Genomic DNA, 21816 nt, shown 5'->3' with positions numbered 1-21816 from the left:
GGCCTTGACCAGGTCAATTAAGCAGAGATGTAGATCTTGTTGGAATTCCCTACACCTCTGCTGTAGCAGACGGACAGAAAATATGGCATCTGTGCAGGACCGCCCTTTCCTGAAACCGCATTTGTCTTTATGTATGTGGTGTGTGTATGACGTGTGGAAGTGTGTACGTACCTGTGTGGGAGTTCTACGTGTACCCTGTGTATGTGGTGTGTGTACATGAGCGTGTGTATATGCGTACGTGAGTCTGTGTGTACCTGCTTGTGTTTACCTGTGTGTGTGGTGTGTGTGAGTGTTTCTGTATGCGAATCTGTGTGTGTACCCGTGTATGTGTGTGGGGAGCGGTAGTGTAGCGGTTAGCGTGTTGCACTACGAACCCGGCGACCCGAGTTCGATGCCTGCTCACGGCCAACACCACTGATTATCTGAACTGGTCCTGGGTCTCCCCAAGATCGACTCAGCCTCAAATTAGTACTTGGTGCGGGAGACAAAGGCGGCTGGGCATGGTGCTGGCCACCCACCCCCTCGTGTGCCGTTCTGGCCTTCATAGGTGCTCGCTAACAGCACTTGCCCAAAGAGTCTGTTGAGGCTACACGGGGGATCTTTGTCTTTCTCGAGTGTCCCAGTGTCCCCGTGTCTCAGTGTCCCAGTGTCTCAGTGTCCCAGTGTCTCCGTGTCCCAGTGTCTCAGTGTCCCAGTGTCCCAGTGTCTCCGTGTCCCAGTGTCCCAGTGTCCCAGTGTCCCAGTGTCTCTGTGTCCCAGTGTCCCAGTGTCTCAGTGTCCCAGTGTCTCCGTGTCCCAGTGTCCCAGTGTCTCAGTGTCCCAGTGTCTCCGTGTCCCAGTGTCTCAGTGTCCCAGTGTCCCAGTGTCTCCGTGTCCCAGTGTCCCAGTGTCCCAGTGTCCCAGTGTCTCTGTGTCCCAGTGTCCCAGTGTCTCAGTGTCCCAGTGTCTCCGTGTCCCAGTGTCCCAGTGTCTCAGTGTCCCAGTGTCTCCGTGTCCCAGTGTCTCAGTGTCCCAGTGTCCCAGTGTCTCCGTGTCCCAGTGTCCCAGTGTCCCAGTGTCTCTGTGTCCCAGTGTCCCAGTGTCTCAGTGTCCCAGTGTCTCCGTGTCCCAGTGTCTCAGTGTCCCAGTGTCCCAGTGTCTCCGTGTCCCAGTGTCCCAGTGTCCCAGTGTCTCTGTGTCCCAGTGTCCCCGTGTCTCAGTGTCCCAGTGTCTCAGTGTCTCCGTGTTTCAGTGTCCCAGTGTCTCCGTGTCCCAGTGTCCCCGTGTCTCAGTGTCCCAGTGTCTCAGTGTCTCAGTGTCTCAGTGTCTCCGTGTTTCAGTGTCCCAGTGTCCCCGTGTCCCCGTGTCTCAGTGTCCCAGTGTCTCAGTGTCCCAGTGTCTCAGTGTCCCAGTGTCCCAGTGTCTCCGTGTCCCAGTGTCCCAGTGTCTCAGTGTCCCAGTGTCCCAGTGTCTCCGTGTCCCAGTGTCCCAGTGTCCCAGTGTCTCTGTGTCCCAGTGTCCCAGTGTCTCAGTGTCCCAGTGTCTCCGTGTCCCAGTGTCTCAGTGTCCCAGTGTCCCAGTGTCTCCGTGTCCCAGTGTCCCAGTGTCCCAGTGTCTCTGTGTCCCAGTGTCCCCGTGTCTCAGTGTCCCAGTGTCTCAGTGTCTCCGTGTTTCAGTGTCCCAGTGTCTCCGTGTCCCAGTGTCCCCGTGTCTCAGTGTCCCAGTGTCTCAGTGTCTCAGTGTCTCAGTGTCTCCGTGTTTCAGTGTCCCAGTGTCCCCGTGTCCCCGTGTCTCAGTGTCCCAGTGTCTCAGTGTCCCAGTGTCTCAGTGTCCCAGTGTCCCAGTGTCTCCGTGTCCCAGTGTCTCAGTGTCTCAGTGTCCCAGTGTCCCAGTGTCCCAGTGTCTCCGTGTCCCAGTGTCTCCGTGTCCCAGTGTCCCAGTGTATCCGTGTCCCAGTGTCCCAGTGTCCCAGTGTCCCAGTGTCTCCGTGTCTCCGTGTCCCAGTGTCCCCGTGTCTCAGTGTCCCAGTGTCCCCGTGTCCCCGTGTCCCCGTGTCTCAGTGTCCCAGTGTCTCAGTGTCCCAGTGTCCCAGTGTCCCAGTGTCTCCGTGTCCCAGTGTCCCAGTGTCCCAGTGTCTCCGTGTCCCAGTGTCCCCGTGTCTCAGTGTCCCAGTGTCTCAGTGTCTCAGTGTCCCAGTGTCTCAGTGTCTCAGTGTCCCAGTGTCCCAGTGTCCCAGTGTCTCCGTGTCCCAGTGTCCCCGTGTCCCCGTGTCCCCGTGTCTCAGTGTCCCAGTGTCTCAGTGTCCCAGTGTCCCAGTGTCCCAGTGTCTCCGTGTCCCAGTGTCCCAGTGTCCCAGTGTCTCCGTGTCCCAGTGTCCCCGTGTCTCAGTGTCCCAGTGTCTCAGTGTCTCAGTGTCCCAGTGTCTCAGTGTCTCAGTGTCCCAGTGTCTCAGTGTCCCAGTGTCCCAGTGTCCCAGTGTCTCCGTGTCCCAGTGTCCCCGTGTCTCAGTGTCCTAGTGTCTCAGTGTCCCAGTGTCTCAGTGTCCCAGTGTCCCAGTGTCTCCGTGTCCCAGTGTCCCAGTGTCCCAGTGTCTCAGTGTCTCAGTGTCCCTGTGTCTCAGTGTCCCAGTGTCTCAGTGTCCCTGCGTCTCCGTGTCCCAGTGTCCCAGTGTCTCAGTGTCCCTGTGTCTCAGTGTCTCAGTGTCCCAGTGTCCTCGTGTCCCAGTGTCTCCGTGTCCCTGTGTCTCAGTGTCCCAGTGTCTCAGTGTCCCTGCGTCTCCGTGTCCCAGTGTCCCAGTGTCTCAGTGTCCCTGTGTCTCAGTGTCTCAGTGTCCCAGTGTCCTCGTGTCCCAGTGTCTCCGTGTCCCTGTGTCTCAGTGTCCCTGTGTCTCAGTGTCTCAGTGTCTCAGTGTCTCAGTGTCTCACTGTCTCAGTGTCCCTGTGTCTCAGTGTCTCAGTGTCCCAGTGTCTCCGTGTCCCAGTGTCCCCGTGTCTCAGTGTCCCAGTGTCTCAGTGTCCCAGTGTATCCGTGTCCCAGTGTCCCCGTGTCCCAGTGTCTCAGTGTCCCAGTGTCTGAGTGTCCCAGTGTCTCAGTGTCCCAGTGTCCCAGTGTCTCCGTGTCCCAGTCTCCCTGTGTCTCAGTGTCTCAGTGTCCCAGTGTCTCAGTGTCCCAGTGTCCCAGTGTCTCCGTGTCCCAGTGTCCCAGTGTCCCTGTGTCTCAGTGTCTCAGTGTCCCAGTGTCTCAGTGTCCCAGTGTCTCAGTGTCCCAGTGTCCCAGTGTCTCCGTGTCCCAGTGTCCCAGTGTCTCAGTGTCCCTGTGTCTCAGTGTCTCAGTGTCTCAGTGTCCCAGTGTCTCAGTGTCCCAGTGTCCCTGTGTCTCAGTGTCCCCGTGTCTCAGTGTCTCAGTGTCCCTGTGTCTCAGTGTCTCAGTGTCCCAGTGTCTCAGTGTCCCAGTGTCCCAGTGTCTCTGTGTCCCAGTGTCCCTGTGTCTCAGTGTCTCAGTGTCTCAGTGTCCCTGTGTCTCAGTGTCCCAGTGTCCCTGTGTCTCCGTGTCCCAGTGTCCCAGTGTCTCAGTGTCCCTGTGTCTCAGTGTCTCAGTGTCTCAGTGTCCCAGTGTCTCCGTGTCCCAGTGTCTCCGTGTCCCAGTGTCCCTGTGTCCCTGTGTCTCAGTGTCTCAGTGTCTCAGTGTCTCAGTGTCCCAGTGTCTCAGTGTCTCAGTGTCCCAGTGTCTCCGTGTCCCAGTGTCCCAGTGTCTCAGTGTCCCTGTGTCTCAGTGTCTCAGTGTCTCAGTGTCCCAGTGTCTCCGTGTCCCAGTGTCTCCGTGTCCCAGTGTCCCAGTGTCCCTGTGGCTCAGTGTCTCAGTGTCTCAGTGTCTCAGTGTCCCAGTGTCTCAGTGTCCCAGTGTCCCAGTGTCTCCGTGTCCCAGTGTCCCCGTGTTTCAGTGTCCCAGTGTCTCAGTGTCCCAGTGTCTCAGTGTCCCAGTGTCCCCGTGTCTCAGTGTCCCAGTGTCTCCGTGTCCCAGTGTCCCAGTGTCTCCGTGTCCCAGTGTCCCCGTGTCTCAGTGTCCCAGTCTCTCAGTGTCCCAGTGTCTCAGTGTCCCAGTGTCTCCGTGTCCCAGTGTCCCTGTGTCTCAGTGTCTCAGTGTCCCAGTGTCTCAGTGTCCCAGTGTCCCAGTGTCTCCGTGTCCCAGTGTCCCAGTGTCTCAGTGTCCCTGTGTCTCAGTGTCTCAGTGTCTCAGTGTCCCAGTGTCCCAGTGTCTCAGTGTCCCAGTGTCTCCGTGTCCCAGTGTCCCAGTGTCTCAGTGTCCCTGTGTCTCAGTGTCTCAGTGTCTCAGTGTCCCAGTGTCTCCGTGTCCCAGTGTCCCAGTGTCCCTGTGTCCCTGTGTCTCAGTGTCTCAGTGTCTCAGTGTCCCTGTGTCTCAGTGTCTCAGTGTCCCTGTGTCTCCGTGTCCCAGTGTCCCCGTGTACCCGTGTCTCAGTGTCCCAGTGTCCCAGTGTCTCAGTGTCTCAGTGTCCCAGTGTCTCAGTGTACCCGTGTCTCAGTGTCTCAGTGTCTCAGTGTCCCAGTGTCCCAGTGTCCCCGTGTCTCAGTGTCTCAGTGTCTCAGTGTCTCAGTGTCCCTGTGTCCCAGTGTCTCAGTGTACCCGTGTCTCAGTGTCTCAGTGTCTCAGTGTCCCAGTGTCCCAGTGTCCCCGTGTCTCAGTGTCTCAGTGTCTCAGTGTCTCAGTGTCCCAGTGTCCCAGTGTCCCCGTGTCTCAGTGTCCCCGTGTCCCTGTGTCTCAGAGTCTCAGTGTCTCAGTGTCCCAGTGTCCCTGTGTCTCAGTGTCTCAGTGTCTCAGTGTCTCAGTGTCCCCGTGTCTCAGTGTCTCAGTGTTCCTGTGTCTCAGTGTCTCAGTGTCCCCGTGTCTCAGTGTCCCAGTGTCCCAGTGTCCCCGTGTCTCACTGTCCCCGTGTCTCAGTGTCCCCGTCTCAGTGTCCCCGTGTCCCCGTGTCTTAGTGTCTCAGTTTCCCCGTGTCTCAGTGTCTCAGTGTCCCTGTGTCTCAGTGTCCCTGTGTCTCAGTGTCTCAGTGTCCCCGTGTCTCAGTGTCCCCGTGTCTCAGTGTCCCCGTGTCCCTGTGTCTCAGTGTCTCAGTGTCCCTGTGTCCCAGTGTCTCCGTGTCTCCGTGTCTCAGTGTCCCCGTGTCTCAGTGTCCCCGTGTCCCTGTGTCTCAGTGTCTCAGTGTCCCTGTGTCCCAGTGTCTCCGTGTCTCCGTGTCTCAGTGTCCCCGTGTCCCAGTGTCTCCGCGTCTCAGTGTCCCCGTGTCCCAGTGTCTCCGCGTCTCAGTGTCCCTGTGTCTCAGTGTCCCCGTGTCCCTGTGTCTCAGTGTCTCAGTGTCCCTGTGTCCCAGTGTCTCCGTGTCTCCGTGTCTCAGTGTCCCCGTGTCCCAGTGTCTCCGCGTCTCAGTGTCCCCGTGTCCCAGTGTCTCCGCGTCTCAGTGTCCCTGTGTCTCAGTGTCCCCGTGTCCCTGTGTCTCAGTGTCTCAGTGTCCCTGTGTCTCAGTGTCTCCGTGTCTCAGTGTCCCCGTGTCCCAGTGTCCCCGTGTCTCAGTGTCCCCGTGTCCCCGTGTCTCAGTGTCCCCGTGTCCCAGTGTCCCCGTGTCCCAGTGTCTCCGTGTCTCTGTGTCTCAGTGTCTTCGTGTCTCAGTGTCCACGTGTCCCAGTGTCCCCGTGTCTCAGTGTCCCCGTGTCTCAGTGTTCCCGTGTCCCTGTGTCTCAGTGTCCCCGTGTCTCCGTGTCTCAGTGTCCCCGTGTCTCAGTGTCCCCGTGTCCCAGTGTCCCCGTGTCTCAGTGTCCCCGTGTCTCCGTGTCTCAGTGTCCCCGTGTCTCAGTGTCCCCGTGTCCCAGTGTCCCCGTGTCTCAGTGTCCCCGTGTCTCAGTGTTCCCGTGTCCCTGTGTCTCAGTGTCCCCGTGTCTCAGTGTCTCCGTGTCTCAGTGTCCCCGTGTCTCAGTGTCCCCGTGTCCCAGTGTCCCCGTGTTTCAGTGTCCCCGTGTCTCCGTGTCTCAGTGTCCCCGTGTCTCAGTGTCCCCGTGTCTCAGTGTCTCCGTGTCTCAGTGTCCCAGTGTCTCAGTGTCTCAGTGTCTCAGTGTCCCCGTGTCTCAGTATCCCTGTGGCTCAGTGTCCCCGTGTCTCAGTGTCTCAGTATCCCCGTGTCTCCGTGTCTCAGTGTCCCAGTGTCTCAGTGTCCCTGCGTCTCCGTGTCCCAGTGTCCCAGTGTCTCAGTGTCCCTGTGTCTCAGTGTCTCAGTGTCCCAGTGTCTCCGTGTCCCAGTGTCTCCGTGTCCCTGTGTCTCAGTGTCCCTGTGTCTCAGTGTCTCAGTGTCTCAGTGTCTCACTGTCTCAGTGTCCCTGTGTCTCAGTGTCTCAGTGTCCCAGTGTCTCCGTGTCCCAGTGTCCCCGTGTCTCAGTGTCCCAGTGTCTCAGTGTCCCAGTGTATCCGTGTCCCAGTGTCTCCGTGTCCCAGTGTCTCAGTGTCCCAGTGTCTGAGTGTCCCAGTGTCTCAGTGTCCCAGTGTCCCAGTGTCTCCGTGTCCCAGTCTCCCTGTGTCTCAGTGTCTCAGTGTCCCAGTGTCTCAGTGTCCCAGTGTCCCAGTGTCTCCGTGTCCCAGTGTCCCAGTGTCCCTGTGTCTCAGTGTCTCAGTGTCCCAGTGTCTCAGTGTCCCAGTGTCTCAGTGTCCCAGTGTCCCAGTGTCTCCGTGTCCCAGTGTCCCAGTGTCTCAGTGTCCCTGTGTCTCAGTGTCTCAGTGTCTCAGTGTCCCAGTGTCTCAGTGTCTCCGTGTCCCAGTGTCTCCGTGTCCCAGTGTCCCTGTGTCCCTGTGTCTCAGTGTCTCAGTGTCTCAGTGTCCCTGTGTCTCAGTGTCTCAGTGTCTCAGTGTCCCAGTGTCTCAGTGTCCCAGTGTCCCTGTGTCTCAGTGTCCCCGTGTCTCAGTGTCTCAGTGTCTCAGTGTCTCAGTGTCCCTGTGTCTCAGTGTCTCAGTGTCCCAGTGTCTCAGTGTCCCAGTGTCCCAGTGTCTCCGTGTCCCAGTGTCCCAGTGTCTCAGTGTCCCTGTGTCTCAGTGTCTCAGTGTCTCAGTGTCCCTGTGTCTCAGTGTCCCAGTGTCCCTGTGTCTCCGTGTCCCAGTGTCCCAGTGTCTCAGTGTCCCTGTGTCTCAGTGTCTCAGTGTCTCAGTGTCTCAGTGTCCCAGTGTCTCCGTGTCCCAGTGTCTCCGTGTCCCAGTGTCCCTGTGTCCCTGTGTCTCAGTGTCTCAGTGTCTCAGTGTCCCAGTGTCTCAGTGTCTCAGTGTCCCAGTGTCCCCGTGTCCCTGTGTCTCAGTGTCTCAGTGTCCCTGTGTCCCAGTGTCTCCGTGTCTCCGTGTCTCAGTGTCCCCGTGTCCCAGTGTCTCCGCGTCTCAGTGTCCCCGTGTCCCAGTGTCTCCGCGTCTCAGTGTCCCTGTGTCTCAGTGTCCCCGTGTCCCTGTGTCTCAGTGTCTCAGTGTCCCTGTGTCTCAGTGTCTCCGTGTCTCAGTGTCCCCGTGTCCCAGTGTCCCCGTGTCTCAGTGTCCCCGTGTCCCCGTGTCTCAGTGTCCCCGTGTCCCAGTGTCTCCGTGTCTCTGTGTCTCTGTGTCTCAGTGTCTTCGTGTCTCAGTGTCCACGTGTCCCAGTGTCCCCGTGTCTCAGTGTCCCCGTGTCTCAGTGTTCCCGTGTCCCTGTGTCTCAGTGTCCCCGTGTCTCCGTGTCTCAGTGTCCCCGTGTCTCAGTGTCCCCGTGTCCCAGTGTCCCCGTGTCTCAGTGTCCCCGTGTCTCCGTGTCTCAGTGTCCCCGTGTCTCAGTGTCCCCGTGTCCCAGTGTCCCCGTGTCTCAGTGTCCCCGTGTCTCAGTGTTCCCGTGTCCCTGTGTCTCAGTGTCCCCGTGTCTCAGTGTCTCCGTGTCTCAGTGTCCCCGTTTCTCAGTGTCCCCGTGTCCCAGTGTCCCCGTGTCTCAGTGTCCCCGTGTCTCCGTGTCTCAGTGTCCCCGTGTCTCAGTGTCCCCGTGTCTCAGTGTCCCCGTGTCTCAGTGTCTCCGTGTCTCAGTGTCTCAGTGTCCCAGTGTCTCAGTGTCTCAGTGTCTCAGTGTCCCCGTGTCTCAGTATCCCTGTGGCTCAGTGTCCCCGTGTCTCAGTGTCTCAGTATCCCCGTGTCTCCGTGTCTCAGTGTCCCAGTGTCTCAGTGTCCCTGCGTCTCCGTGTCCCAGTGTCCCAGTGTCTCAGTGTCCCTGTGTCTCAGTGTCTCAGTGTCCCAGTGTCTCCGTGTCCCAGTGTCTCCGTGTCCCTGTGTCTCAGTGTCCCTGTGTCTCAGTGTCTCAGTGTCTCAGTGTCTCACTGTCTCAGTGTCCCTGTGTCTCAGTGTCTCAGTGTCCCAGTGTCTCCGTGTCCCAGTGTCCCCGTGTCTCAGTGTCCCAGTGTCTCAGTGTCCCAGTGTATCCGTGTCCCAGTGTCTCCGTGTCCCAGTGTCTCAGTGTCCCAGTGTCTGAGTGTCCCAGTGTCTCAGTGTCCCAGTGTCCCAGTGTCTCCGTGTCCCAGTCTCCCTGTGTCTCAGTGTCTCAGTGTCCCAGTGTCTCAGTGTCCCAGTGTCCCAGTGTCTCCGTGTCCCAGTGTCCCAGTGTCCCTGTGTCTCAGTGTCTCAGTGTCCCAGTGTCTCAGTGTCCCAGTGTCTCAGTGTCCCAGTGTCCCAGTGTCTCCGTGTCCCAGTGTCCCAGTGTCTCAGTGTCCCTGTGTCTCAGTGTCTCAGTGTCTCAGTGTCCCAGTGTCTCAGTGTCCCAGTGTCCCTGTGTCTCAGTGTCCCCGTGTCTCAGTGTCTCAGTGTCTCAGTGTCTCAGTGTCCCTGTGTCTCAGTGTCTCAGTGTCCCAGTGTCTCAGTGTCCCAGTGTCCCAGTGTCTCCGTGTCCCAGTGTCCCAGTGTCTCAGTGTCCCTGTGTCTCAGTGTCTCAGTGTCTCAGTGTCCCTGTGTCTCAGTGTCCCAGTGTCCCTGTGTCTCCGTGTCCCAGTGTCCCAGTGTCTCAGTGTCCCTGTGTCTCAGTGTCTCAGTGTCTCAGTGTCCCAGTGTCTCCGTGTCCCAGTGTCTCCGTGTCCCAGTGTCCCTGTGTCCCTGTGTCTCAGTGTCTCAGTGTCTCAGTGTCCCAGTGTCTCAGTGTCTCAGTGTCCCAGTGTCTCCGTGTCCCAGTGTCCCAGTGTCTCAGTGTCCCTGTGTCTCAGTGTCTCAGTGTCTCAGTGTCCCAGTGTCTCCGTGTCCCAGTGTCCCTGTGTCCCTGTGGCTAAGTGTCTCAGTGTCTCAGTGTCTCAGTGTCCCAGTGTCTCAGTGTCCCAGTGTCCCAGTGTCTCCGTGTCCCAGTGTCCCCGTGTCTCAGTGTCCCAGTGTCTCAGTGTCCCAGTGTCTCAGTGTCCCCGTGTCTCAGTGTCCCAGTGTCTCCGTGTCCCAGTGTCCCAGTGTCTCCGTGTCCCAGTGTCCCCGTGTCTCAGTGTCCCAGTCTCTCAGTGTCCCAGTGTCTCAGTGTCCCAGTGTCTCAGTGTCCCAGTGTCTCAGTGTCCCAGTGTCCCAGTGTCTCCGTGTCCCAGTGTCCCTGTGTCTCAGTGTCTCAGTGTCCCAGTGTCTCAGTGTCCCAGTGTCCCAGTGTCTCCGTGTCCCAGTGTCCCAGTGTCTCAGTGTCCCTGTGTCTCAGTGTCTCAGTGTCTCAGTGTCCCAGTGTCCCAGTGTCTCAGTGTCCCAGTGTCTCCGTGTCCCAGTGTCCCAGTGTCTCAGTGTCCCTGTGTCTCAGTGTCTCAGTGTCTCAGTGTCCCAGTGTCTCCGTGTCCCAGTGTCCCAGTGTCCCTGTGTCCCTGTGTCTCAGTGTCTCAGTGTCTCAGTGTCCCTGTGTCTCAGTGTCTCAGTGTCCCTGTGTCTCCGTGTCCCAGTGTCCCCGTGTACCCGTGTCTCAGTGTCCCAGTGTCCCAGTGTCTCAGTGTCTCAGTGTCCCAGTGTCTCAGTGTACCCGTGTCTCAGTGTCTCAGTGTCCCAGTGTCCCAGTGTCCCCGTGTCTCAGTGTCTCAGTGTCTCAGTGTCTCAGTGTCCCTGTGTCTCAGTGTCTCAGTGTCCCCATGTTTCAGTGTCCCAGTGTCCCCGTGTCTCAGTGTCCCAGTGTCCCTGTGTCCCTGTGTCTCAGTGTCTCAGTGTCTCAGTGTCTCAGCGTCTCAGTGTCCCCGTGTCTCAGTGTCTCAGTGTCTCAGTGTCCCCGTGTCTCAGTGTCCCCGTGTCTCAGTGTCTCAGTGTTCCTGTGTCTCAGTGTCTCAGTGTCCCCGTGTCTCAGTGTCCCAGTGTCCCCGTGTCTCACTGTCCCCGTGTCTCAGTGTCCCCGTCTCAGTGTCCCCGTGTCCCCGTGTCTTAGTGTCTCAGTTTCCCCGTGTCTCAGTGTCTCAGTGTCCCTGTGTCTCAGTGTCCCTGTGTCTCAGTGTCTCAGTGTCCCCGTGTCTCAGTGTCCCCGTGTCCCTGTGTCTCAGTGTCTCAGTGTCCCTGTGTCCCAGTGTCTCCGTGTCTCCGTGTCTCCGTGTCTCAGTGTCCCCGTGTCCCAGTGTCTCCGCGTCTCAGTGTCCCCGTGTCCCAGTGTCTCCGCGTCTCAGTGTCCCTGTGTCTCAGTGTCCCCGTGTCCCTGTGTCTCAGTGTCTCAGTGTCCCTGTGTCTCAGTGTCTCCGTGTCTCAGTGTCCCCGTGTCCCAGTGTCCCCGTGTCTCAGTGTCCCCGTGTCCCCGTGTCCCAGTGTCTCCGTGTCTCAGTGTCCCTGTGTCTCAGTGTCTTCGTGTCTCAGTGTCCACGCGTCCCAGTGTCCCCGTGTCTCAGTGTCCCCGTGTCTCAGTGTTCCCGTGTCCCTGTGTCTCAGTGTCCCCGTGTCTCAGTGTCTCCATGTCTCAGTGTCCCCGTGTCTCAGTGTCCCCGTGTCCCAGTGTCCCCGTGTCTCAGTGTCCCCGTGTCTCCGTGTCTCAGTGTCCCCGTGTCTCAGTGTCCCCGTGTCCCAGTGTCCCCGTGTCTCAGTGTCCCCGTGTCTCAGTGTTCCCGTGTCCCTGTGTCTCAGTGTCCCCGTGTCTCAGTGTCCCCGTGTCTCCGTGTCTCAGTGTCCCCGTGTCTCAGTGTCCCCGTGTCCCAGTGTCCCCGTGTCTCAGTGTCCCCGTGTCTCAGTGTTCCCGTGTCCCTGTGTCTCAGTGTCCCCGTGTCTCAGTGTCTCCGTGTCTCAGTGTCCCCGTGTCTCAGTGTCCCCGTGTCTCAGTGTCCCCGTGTCTCAGTGTCCCCGTGTCTCCGTGTCTCAGTGTCCCCGTGTCTCAGTGTCCCCGTGTCTCAGTGTCCCCGTGTCTCCGTGTCTCAGTGTCCCCGTGTCTCAGTGTCCCCGTGTCTCAGTGTCCCCGTGTCTCAGTGTCTCCGTGTCTCAGTGTCCCAGTGTCTCAGTGTCTCAGTGTCTCAGTGTCCCCGTGTCTCAGTATCCCTGTGGCTCAGTGTCCCCGTGTCTCAGTGTCTCAGTATCCCCGTGTCTCCGTGTCCCCGTGTCTCAGTGTCCCCGTGTCTCAGTGTCTCCGTGTCTCAGTGTTCCAGTGTCTCAGTGTCTCCGTGTCTCAGTGTCTCAGTGTCCCCGTGTCTCAGTGTCCCCGTGTCTCAGTGTCCCCGTGTCCCTGTATTGCTGAGACCTTCTGGCTTCACTTCGTCAGCTTCTCCGTAATATTCATCATCGAAGAATTTCTGAAAGCAGACAAGACACGGCCATCATGAACCTAGTGACATGGCGATTATTAACCCATTGACAAGGTCATCATTAACCCACTAACACGGCCATTATGAACCCACTAACACGGCCATTATGAACCCACTAACACGGCCATCATTAACCCACTAACACGGCCATTATGAACCCACTAACACGGCCATCATGAACCCACTAACACGACCATTATGAACACACTAACACGGCCATTATGAACCCACTAACACGGCCATCATTAACCCACTAACACGGCCATTATGAACCCACTAACACGGCCATCATTAACCCACTAACACGGCCATCATGAACCCACTAACACGGCCATCATTAACCCACTAACACGGCCATCATTAACCCACTAACACGGCCATCATGAACCCACTAACACGGCCATCATTAACCCACTAACACGGCCATTATGAACCCACTAACACGGCCATTATTAACCCACTATAACACGGCCATTATGCACCCACTAACACGGCCATCATTAACCCACTAACACGGCCATTATGAACCCACTAACACGGCCATTATGAACCCACTAACACGGCCATTATGAACCCACTAACACGGCCATCATTAATCCACTAACACGGCCATCATTAACTAACACGGCCATTATGAACCCACTAACACAGCCATTATGAACCCACTAACACGGCCATCATTAACCCACTAACACGGCCATCATGAACCCACTAACACGGCCATCATGAACCCACTAACACGGCCATCATTAACCCACTAACACGGCCATTATGAACCCACTAACACGGCCATTATGAACCCACTAACACGGCCATCATGAACCCACTAACACGGCCATCATTAACCCACTAACACGGCCATTATGAACCCACTAACACGGCCATTATGAACCCACTAACACGGCCATCATTAACCCACTAACACGGCCATCATGAACCCACTAACACGGCCATCATTAACCCACTAACACGGCCATCATTAACCCACTAACACGGCCATCATTAACCCACTAACACGGCCATCATTAACCCACTAACACGGCCATTATGAACCCACTAACACGGCCATCATGAACCCACTAACACGGCCATCATTAACCCACTAACACGGCCATTATGAACCCACTAACACGGCCATTATGAACCCACTAACACGGCCATCATTAACCCACTAACACGGCCATCATGAACCCACTAACACGGCCATCATTAACCCACTAACACGGCCATCATGAACCCACTAACACGGCCATCATTAACCCACTAACACGGCCATCATTAACCCACTAACACGGCCATTATGAACCCACTACCACGGCCATCATTAACCCACTAACACGGCCATCATGAACCCACTAACACGGCCATCATTAACCCACTAACACGGCCATCATGAACCCACTAACACGGCCATCATTAACCCACTAACACGGCCATCATTAACCCACTAACACGGCCATCATTAACCCACTAACACGGCCATTATGAACCCACTAACACGGCCATCATTAACCCACTAACACGGCCATTATGAACCCACTAACACGGCCATTATGATCCCACTAACACGGCCATCATTAACCCACTAACACGGCCATTATAAACCCACTAACAAGGCCATTATGAACCCACTAACACGGCCATCATTAACCCACTAACACGGCCATTATGAATCCACTAACACGGCCATTATGAACCCACTAACACGGCCATCATTAACCCACTAACACGGCCATTATGAACCCACTAACACGGCCATCATTAACCCACTAACATGGCCATTATGAACCCACCAACACGGCCATCATTAACCCACTAACATGGCCATTATGAACCCACTAACACGGCCATCATTAACCCACTAACACGGCCATCATTAACCCACTAACACGGCCATCATTAACCCACTAACACGGCCATTATGAACCCACTAACACGGCCATTATGAACCCACTAACACGGCCATTATGAACCCACTAACACGGCCATTATGAACCCACTAACACGGCCATCATTAACCCACTAACACGGCCATTATGAACCCACTAACACGGCCATCATTAACCCACTAACACGGCCATTATGAACCCACTAACACGGCCATTATGAACCCACTAACACGGCCATCATTAACCCACTAACACGGCCATTATGAACCCACTAACACGGCCATTATGAACCCACTAACACGGCCATCATTAACCCACTAACACGGCCATTATGAACCCACTAACACGGCCACCATTAACCCACTAACACGGCCATTATGAACCCACTAACACGGCCATCATTAACCCACTAACACGGCCATTATGAACCCACTAACACGGCCATCATTAACCCACTAACACGGCCATTATTAACCCACTAACACGGCCATCATTAACCCATTAAACACGGCCATCATTAACCCACTAACACGGCCATTATTAACCCACTAACACGGCCATCATTAACCCACTAACACGGCCATCATTAACCCACTAACACGGCCATTATGAACCCACTAACACGGCCATTATGAACCCACTAACACGGCCATTATGAACCCACTAACACGGCCATCATTAACCCACTAACACGGCCATTATGAACCATCTAACACGGCCATTATGAACCCACTAACACGGCCATCATTAACCCACTAACACGGCCATTATGAACCCACTAACACGGCCATTATGAACCCACTAACACGGCCATCATTAACCCACTAACACGGCCATTATGAATCCACTAACACGGCCATCATTAACCCACTAACACGGCCATTATGAACCCACTAACACGGCCATCATTAACCCACTAACACGGCCATTATGAACCCACTAACACGGCCATTATGCACCCACTAACATGGCCATCATTAACCCACTAACACGGCCATTATGAACCCACTAACACGGCCATTATGAACACACTAACACGGCCATTATGAACCCACTAACATGGCCATCATTAACCCACTAACACGGCCATCATTAACCCGCTAACACGGCCATCATTAACCCACTAACACGGCCATTATGAACCCGCTAACACGGCCATCATTAACCCACTAACACGGCCATTATGAACCCACTAACACGGCCATCATTAACCCACTAACACGGCCATTATGAACCCACTAACACGGCCATTATGAACCCACTAACACGGCCATCATTAACCCACTAACACGGTCATCATTAACCCACTAACACGGCGATTATGAACCCACTAACACGGCCATTATGAACCCACTAACACGGCCATCATTAACCCACTAACACGGCCATTATGAACCCACTAACACGGCCATCATGAACCCACTAACACGGCCATCATTAACCCACTAACACGGCCATTATGAACCCACTAACACGGCCATTATGAACCCACTAACACGGCCATCATGAACCCACTAACACGGCCATCATTAACCCACTAACACGGCCATTATGAACCCACTAACACGGCCATTATGAACCCACTAACACGGCCATCATTAACCCACTAACACGGCCATTATGAATCCACTAACACGGCCATCATTAACCCACTAACACGGCCATTATGAACCCACTAACACGGCCATCATTAACCCACTAACACGGCCATTATGAACCCACTAACACGGCCATCATTAACCCACTAACACGGCCATCATTAACCCACTAACACGGCCATCATTAACCCACTAACACAGCCATCATTAACCCACTAACACGGCCATTATGAACACACTAACACGGCCATCATTAACCCACTAACACGGCCATCATGAACCCACTAACACGGCCATCATTAACCCACTAACACGGCCATCATGAACCCACTAACACGGCCATCATTAACCCACTAACACAGCCATCATGAACCCACTAACACGGCCATCATTAACCCACTAACACGGCCATCATTAACCCACTAACACGGCCATAATTAACCCACTAACACGGCCATTATGAACCCACTAACACGGCCATCATTAACCCACTAACACGGCCATTATGAACCCACTAACACGGCCATTATGATCCCACTAACACGGCCATCATTAACCCACTAACACGGCCATTATAAACCCACTAACAAGGCCATTATGAACCCACTAACATGGCCATCATTAACCCACTCACACGGCCATTATGAATCCACTAACACGGCCATTATGAACCCACTAACACGGCCATCATTAACCCACTAACACGGCCATTATGAACCCACTAACACGGCCATCATTAACCCACTAACATGGCCATTATGAACCCACCAACACGGCCATCATTAACCCACTAACACGGCCATTATGAACCCACTAACACGGCCATTATGAACCCACTAACACGGCCATCATTAACCCACTAACACGGCCATTATGAACCCACTAACACGGCCATCATTAACCCACTAACACGGCCATTATGAACCCACTAACACGGCCATTATGATCCCACTAACACGGCCATCATTAACCCACTAACACGGCCATTATAAACCCACTAACAAGGCCATTATGAACCCACTAACATGGCCATCATTAACCCACTCACACGGCCATTATGAATCCACTAACACGGCCATTATGAACCCACTAACACGGCCATCATTAACCCACTAACACGGCCATTATGAACCCACTAACACGGCCATCATTAACCCACTAACATGGCCATTATGAACCCACCAACACGGCCATCATTAACCCACTAACACGGCCATTATGAACCCACTAACACGGCCATTATGAACCCACTAACACGGCCATCATTAACCCACTAACACGGCCATTATGAACCCACTAACACGGCCATCATTAACCCACTAACACGGCCATTATGAACCCACTAACACGGCCATTATGAACCCACTAACACGGCCATCATTAACCCACTAACACGGCCATTATGAACCCACTAACACGGCCATTATGAACCCACTAACACGGCCATCATTAACCCACTAACACGGCCATTATGAACCCACTAACACGGCCACCATTAACCCACTAACACGGCCATTATGAACCCACTAACATGGCCATCATTAACCCACTAACACGGCCATCATTAACCCACTAACACGGCCATCATTAACCCACTAACACGGCCATTATGAACCCGCTAACACGGCCATCATTAACCCACTAACACGGCCATTATGAACCCACTAACACGGCCATCATTAACCCACTAACACGGCCATTATGAACCCACTAACACGGCCATTATTAACCCACTATAACACGGCCATTATGAACCCACTAACACGGCCATCATTAACCCACTAACACGGCCATTATGAACCCACTAACACGGCCATTATGAACTTACTAACACGGCCATCATTAACCCACTAACACGGCCATCATTAACCCACTAACACGGCGATTATGAACCCACTAACACGGCCATTATGAACCCACTAACACGGCCATCATTAACCCACTAACACGGCCATTATGAACCCACTAACACGGCCATCATGAACCCACTAACACGGCCATCATTAACCCACTAACACGGCCATTATGAACCCACTAACACGGCCATTATGAACCCACTAACACGGCCATCATGAACCCACTAACACGGCCATCATTAACCCACTAACACGGCCATCATTAACCCACTAACACGGCCATTATGAACCCACTAACACGGCCATCATTAACCCACTAACACGGCCATTATGAACCCACTAACACGGCCATCATTAACCCACTAACACGGCCATCATTAACCCACTAACACGGCCATCATTAACCCACTAACACAGCCATCATTAACCCACTAACACGGCCATTATGAACCCACTAACACGGCCATCATTAACCCACTAACACGGCCATCATGAACCCACTAACACGGCCATCATTAACCCACTAACACGGCCATCATGAACCCACTAACACGGCCATCATTAACCCACTAACACGGCCATCATGAACCCACTAACACGGCCATCATTAACCCACTAACACGGCCATCATTAACCCACTAACACGGCCATAATTAACCCACTAACACGGCCATTATGAACCCACTAACACGGCCATCATTAACCCACTAACACGGCCATTATGAACCCACTAACACGGCCATTATGATCCCACTAACACGGCCATCATTAACCCACTAACACGGCCATTATAAACCCACTAACAAGGCCATTATGAACCCACTAACATGGCCATCATTAACCCACTCACACGGCCATTATGAATCCACTAACACGGCCATTATGAACCCACTAACACGGCCATCATTAACCCACTAACACGGCCATTATGAACCCACTAACACGGCCATCATTAACCCACTAACATGGCCATTATGAACCCACCAACACGGCCATCATTAACCCACTAACACGGCCATTATGAACCCACTAACACGGCCATTATGAACCCACTAACACGGCCATTATGAACCCACTAACACGGCCATTATGAACCCACTAACACGGCCATCATTAACCCACTAACACGGCCATTATGAACCCACTAACACGGCCATCATTAACCCACTAACACGGCCATTATGAACCCACTAACACGGCCATTATGAACCCACTAACACGGCCATCATTAACCCACTAACACGGCCATTATGAACCCACTAACACGGCCATTATGAACCCACTAACACGGCCATCATTAACCCACTAACACGGCCATTATGAACCCACTAACACGGCCACCATTAACCCACTAACACGGCCATTATGAACCCACTAACACGGCCATCATTAACCCACTAACACGGCCATTATGAACCCACTAACACGGCCATCATTAACCCACTAACACGGCCATTATTAACCCACTAACACGGCCATCATTAACCCACTAACACGGCCATCATTAACCCACTAACACGGCCATTATTAACCCACTAACACGGCCATCATTAACCCACTAACACGGCCATCATTAACCCACTAACACGGCCATTATGAACCCACTAACACGGCCATTATGAACCCACTAACACGGCCATTATGAACCCACTAACACGGCCATCATTAACCCACTAACACGGCCATAATGAACCCACTAACACGGCCATTATGAACCCACTAACACGGCCATCATTAACCCACTAACACGGCCATTATGAACCCACTAACACGGCCATTATGAACCCACTAACACGGCCATCATTAACCCACTAACACGGCCATTATGAATCCACTAACACGGCCATCATTAACCCACTAACACGGCCATTATGAACCCACTAACACGGCCATCATTAACCCACTAACACGGCCATTATGAACCCACTAACACGGCCATTATGCACCCACTACCATGGCCATCATTAACCCACTAACACGGCCATTATGAACCCACTAACACGGCCATTATGAACACACTAACACGGCCATTATGAACCCACTAACATGGCCATCATTAACCCACTAACACGGCCATCATTAACCCACTAACACGGCCATCATTAACCCACTAACACGGCCATTATGAACCCGCTAACACGGCCATCATTAACCCACTAACACGGCCATTATGAACCCACTAACACGGCCATCATTAACCCACTAACACGGCCATTATGAACCCACTAACACGGCCATTATTAACCCACTATAACACGGCCATTATGAACCCACTAACACGGCCATCATTAACCCACTAACACGGCCATTATGAACCCACTAACACGGCCATTATGAACTTACTAACACGGCCATCATTAACCCACTAACACGGCCATCATTAACCCACTAACACGGCGATTATGAACCCACTAACACGGCCATTATGAACCCACTAACACGGCCATCATTAACCCACTAACACGGCCATTATGAACCCACTAACACGGCCATCATGAACCCACTAACACGGCCATCATTAACCCACTAACACGGCCATTATGAACCCACTAACACGGCCATTATGAACCCACTAACACGGCCATCATGAACCCACTAACACGGCCATCATTAACCCACTAACACGGCCATTATGAACCCACTAACACGGCCATCATTAACCCACTAACACGGCCATTATGAATCCACTAACACGGCCATCATTAACCCACTAACACGACCATTATGAACCCACTAACACGGCCATCATTAACCCACTAACACGGCCATTATGAACCCACTAACACGGCCATCATTAACCCACTAACACGGCCATCATTAACCCACTAACATGGCCATCATTAACCCACTAACACAGCCATCATTAACCCACTAACACGGCCATTATGAACCCACTAACACGGCCATCATTAACCCACTAACACGGCCATTATGAACCCACTAACACGGCCATCATTAACCCACTAACACGGCCATCATTAACCCAATAACACGGCCATCATTAACCCACTAACATGGCCATTATGAACCCACTAACACGGCCATCATTAACCCACTAACACGGCCATTATGAACCCACTAACACGGCCATTATGAACCCACTAACACGGCCATTATTAACCCACTAACACGGCCATTATGAACCCACTAACACGGCCATCATTAACCCACTAACACGGCCAGTATGAATCCACTAACACGGCCATCATTAACCCACTAACACGGCCATTATGAACCCACTAACACGGCCATCATTAACCCACTAACACGGCCATTATGAACCCACTAACACGGCCATCATTAACCCACTAACACGGCCATCATTAACTCACTAACACGGCCATTATGAACCCACTAACACGGCCATCATTAACCCACTAACACGGCCATTATGAACCCACTAACACGGCCATTATGAATCCACTAACACGGCCATTATGAACCCACTAACACGGCCATCATTAACCCACTAACACGGCCATTATGAACCCACTAACACGGCCATCATTAACCCACTAACACGGCCATTATGAACCCACTAACACGACCATTATGAACCCACTAACACGGCCATCATTAACCCACTAACACGGCCATCATTAACCCACTAACACGGCCATCATTAACCCACTAACACGGCCATTATGAACCCACTAATACGGCCATCATTAACCCACTAACACGGCCATTATGAACCCACTAACACGGCCATTATGAACCCACTAACACGGCCATCATTAACCCACTAACACGGCCATTATGAACCCACTAACACGGCCATTATGAACCCACTAACACGGCCATTATGAACCCACTAACACGGCCATCATTAACCCACTAACACGGCCATTATGAATCCACTAACACGGCCATTATGAACCCACTAACACGGCCATCATTAACCCACTAACACGGCCATCATTAACCCACTAACACGGCCATTATGAACCCACTAACACGGCCATTATGAACCCACTAACACGGCCATTATGAACCCACTAACACGGCCATTATGAACCCACTAACACGGCCATCATTAACCCACTAACACGGCCATTATGAACCTACTAACACGGCCATCATTAACCCACTAACACGGCCATCATTAACCCACTAACACGGCCATCATTAACCCACTAACACGGCCATTATGAACCCACTAACACGGCCATCATTAACCCACTAACACGGCCACTATGAACCCACTAACACGGCCATTATGAACCCACTAACACGGCCATCATTAACCCACTAACACGGCCATTATGAACCCACTAACACGGCCATTATGAACCCACTAACACGGCCATTATGAACCCACTAACACGGCCATCATTAACCCACTAACACGGCAATTATGAATCCACTAACACGGCCATCATTAACCCACTAATACGGCCATTATGAATCCACTAACACGGCCATCATTAACCCACTAACACGGCCATTATGAACCCACTAACACGGCTATTATGAACCCACTAACACGGCCATCATTAACCCACTAACACGGCCATTATGAATCCACTAACACGGCCATCATTAACCCACTAACACGGCCATTATGAACCCACTAACACGGCCATCATTAACCCACTAACACGGCCATTATGAACCCACTAACACGGCCATTATTAACCCACTAACACGGCCATCATTAACCCACTAACACGGCCATTATGAACCCACTAACACGGCCATCATTACCCCACTAACACGGCCATTATGAACCCACTAA

The 21816-nt window shown here is 53.5% G+C and overlaps 1 protein-coding gene across 1 annotated transcript in view; it reads right to left on the bottom strand.

Moving 5' to 3' along the window:
* Positions 1-21816, bottom strand: part of KRI1 (KRI1 homolog) — a 96518-nt gene that overhangs the window by 27196 nt on the left and 47506 nt on the right. The window contains exon 13 of the mRNA XM_078882768.1: positions 11672-11723. Within this exon, the coding sequence (XP_078738894.1) occupies positions 11672-11723 (52 nt within the window). The remainder of the gene's footprint in view (positions 1-11671; positions 11724-21816) is intronic.

This window comes from Lampetra fluviatilis, chromosome 67 (assembly GCF_964198595.1).
Source record: "Lampetra fluviatilis chromosome 67, kcLamFluv1.1, whole genome shotgun sequence".
Taxonomy (NCBI): Eukaryota; Metazoa; Chordata; class Hyperoartia; order Petromyzontiformes; family Petromyzontidae; genus Lampetra; species Lampetra fluviatilis.
Note: the sequence above shows the minus strand (reverse complement) of the source record. Positions and strands in the feature narration are given on the sequence as shown.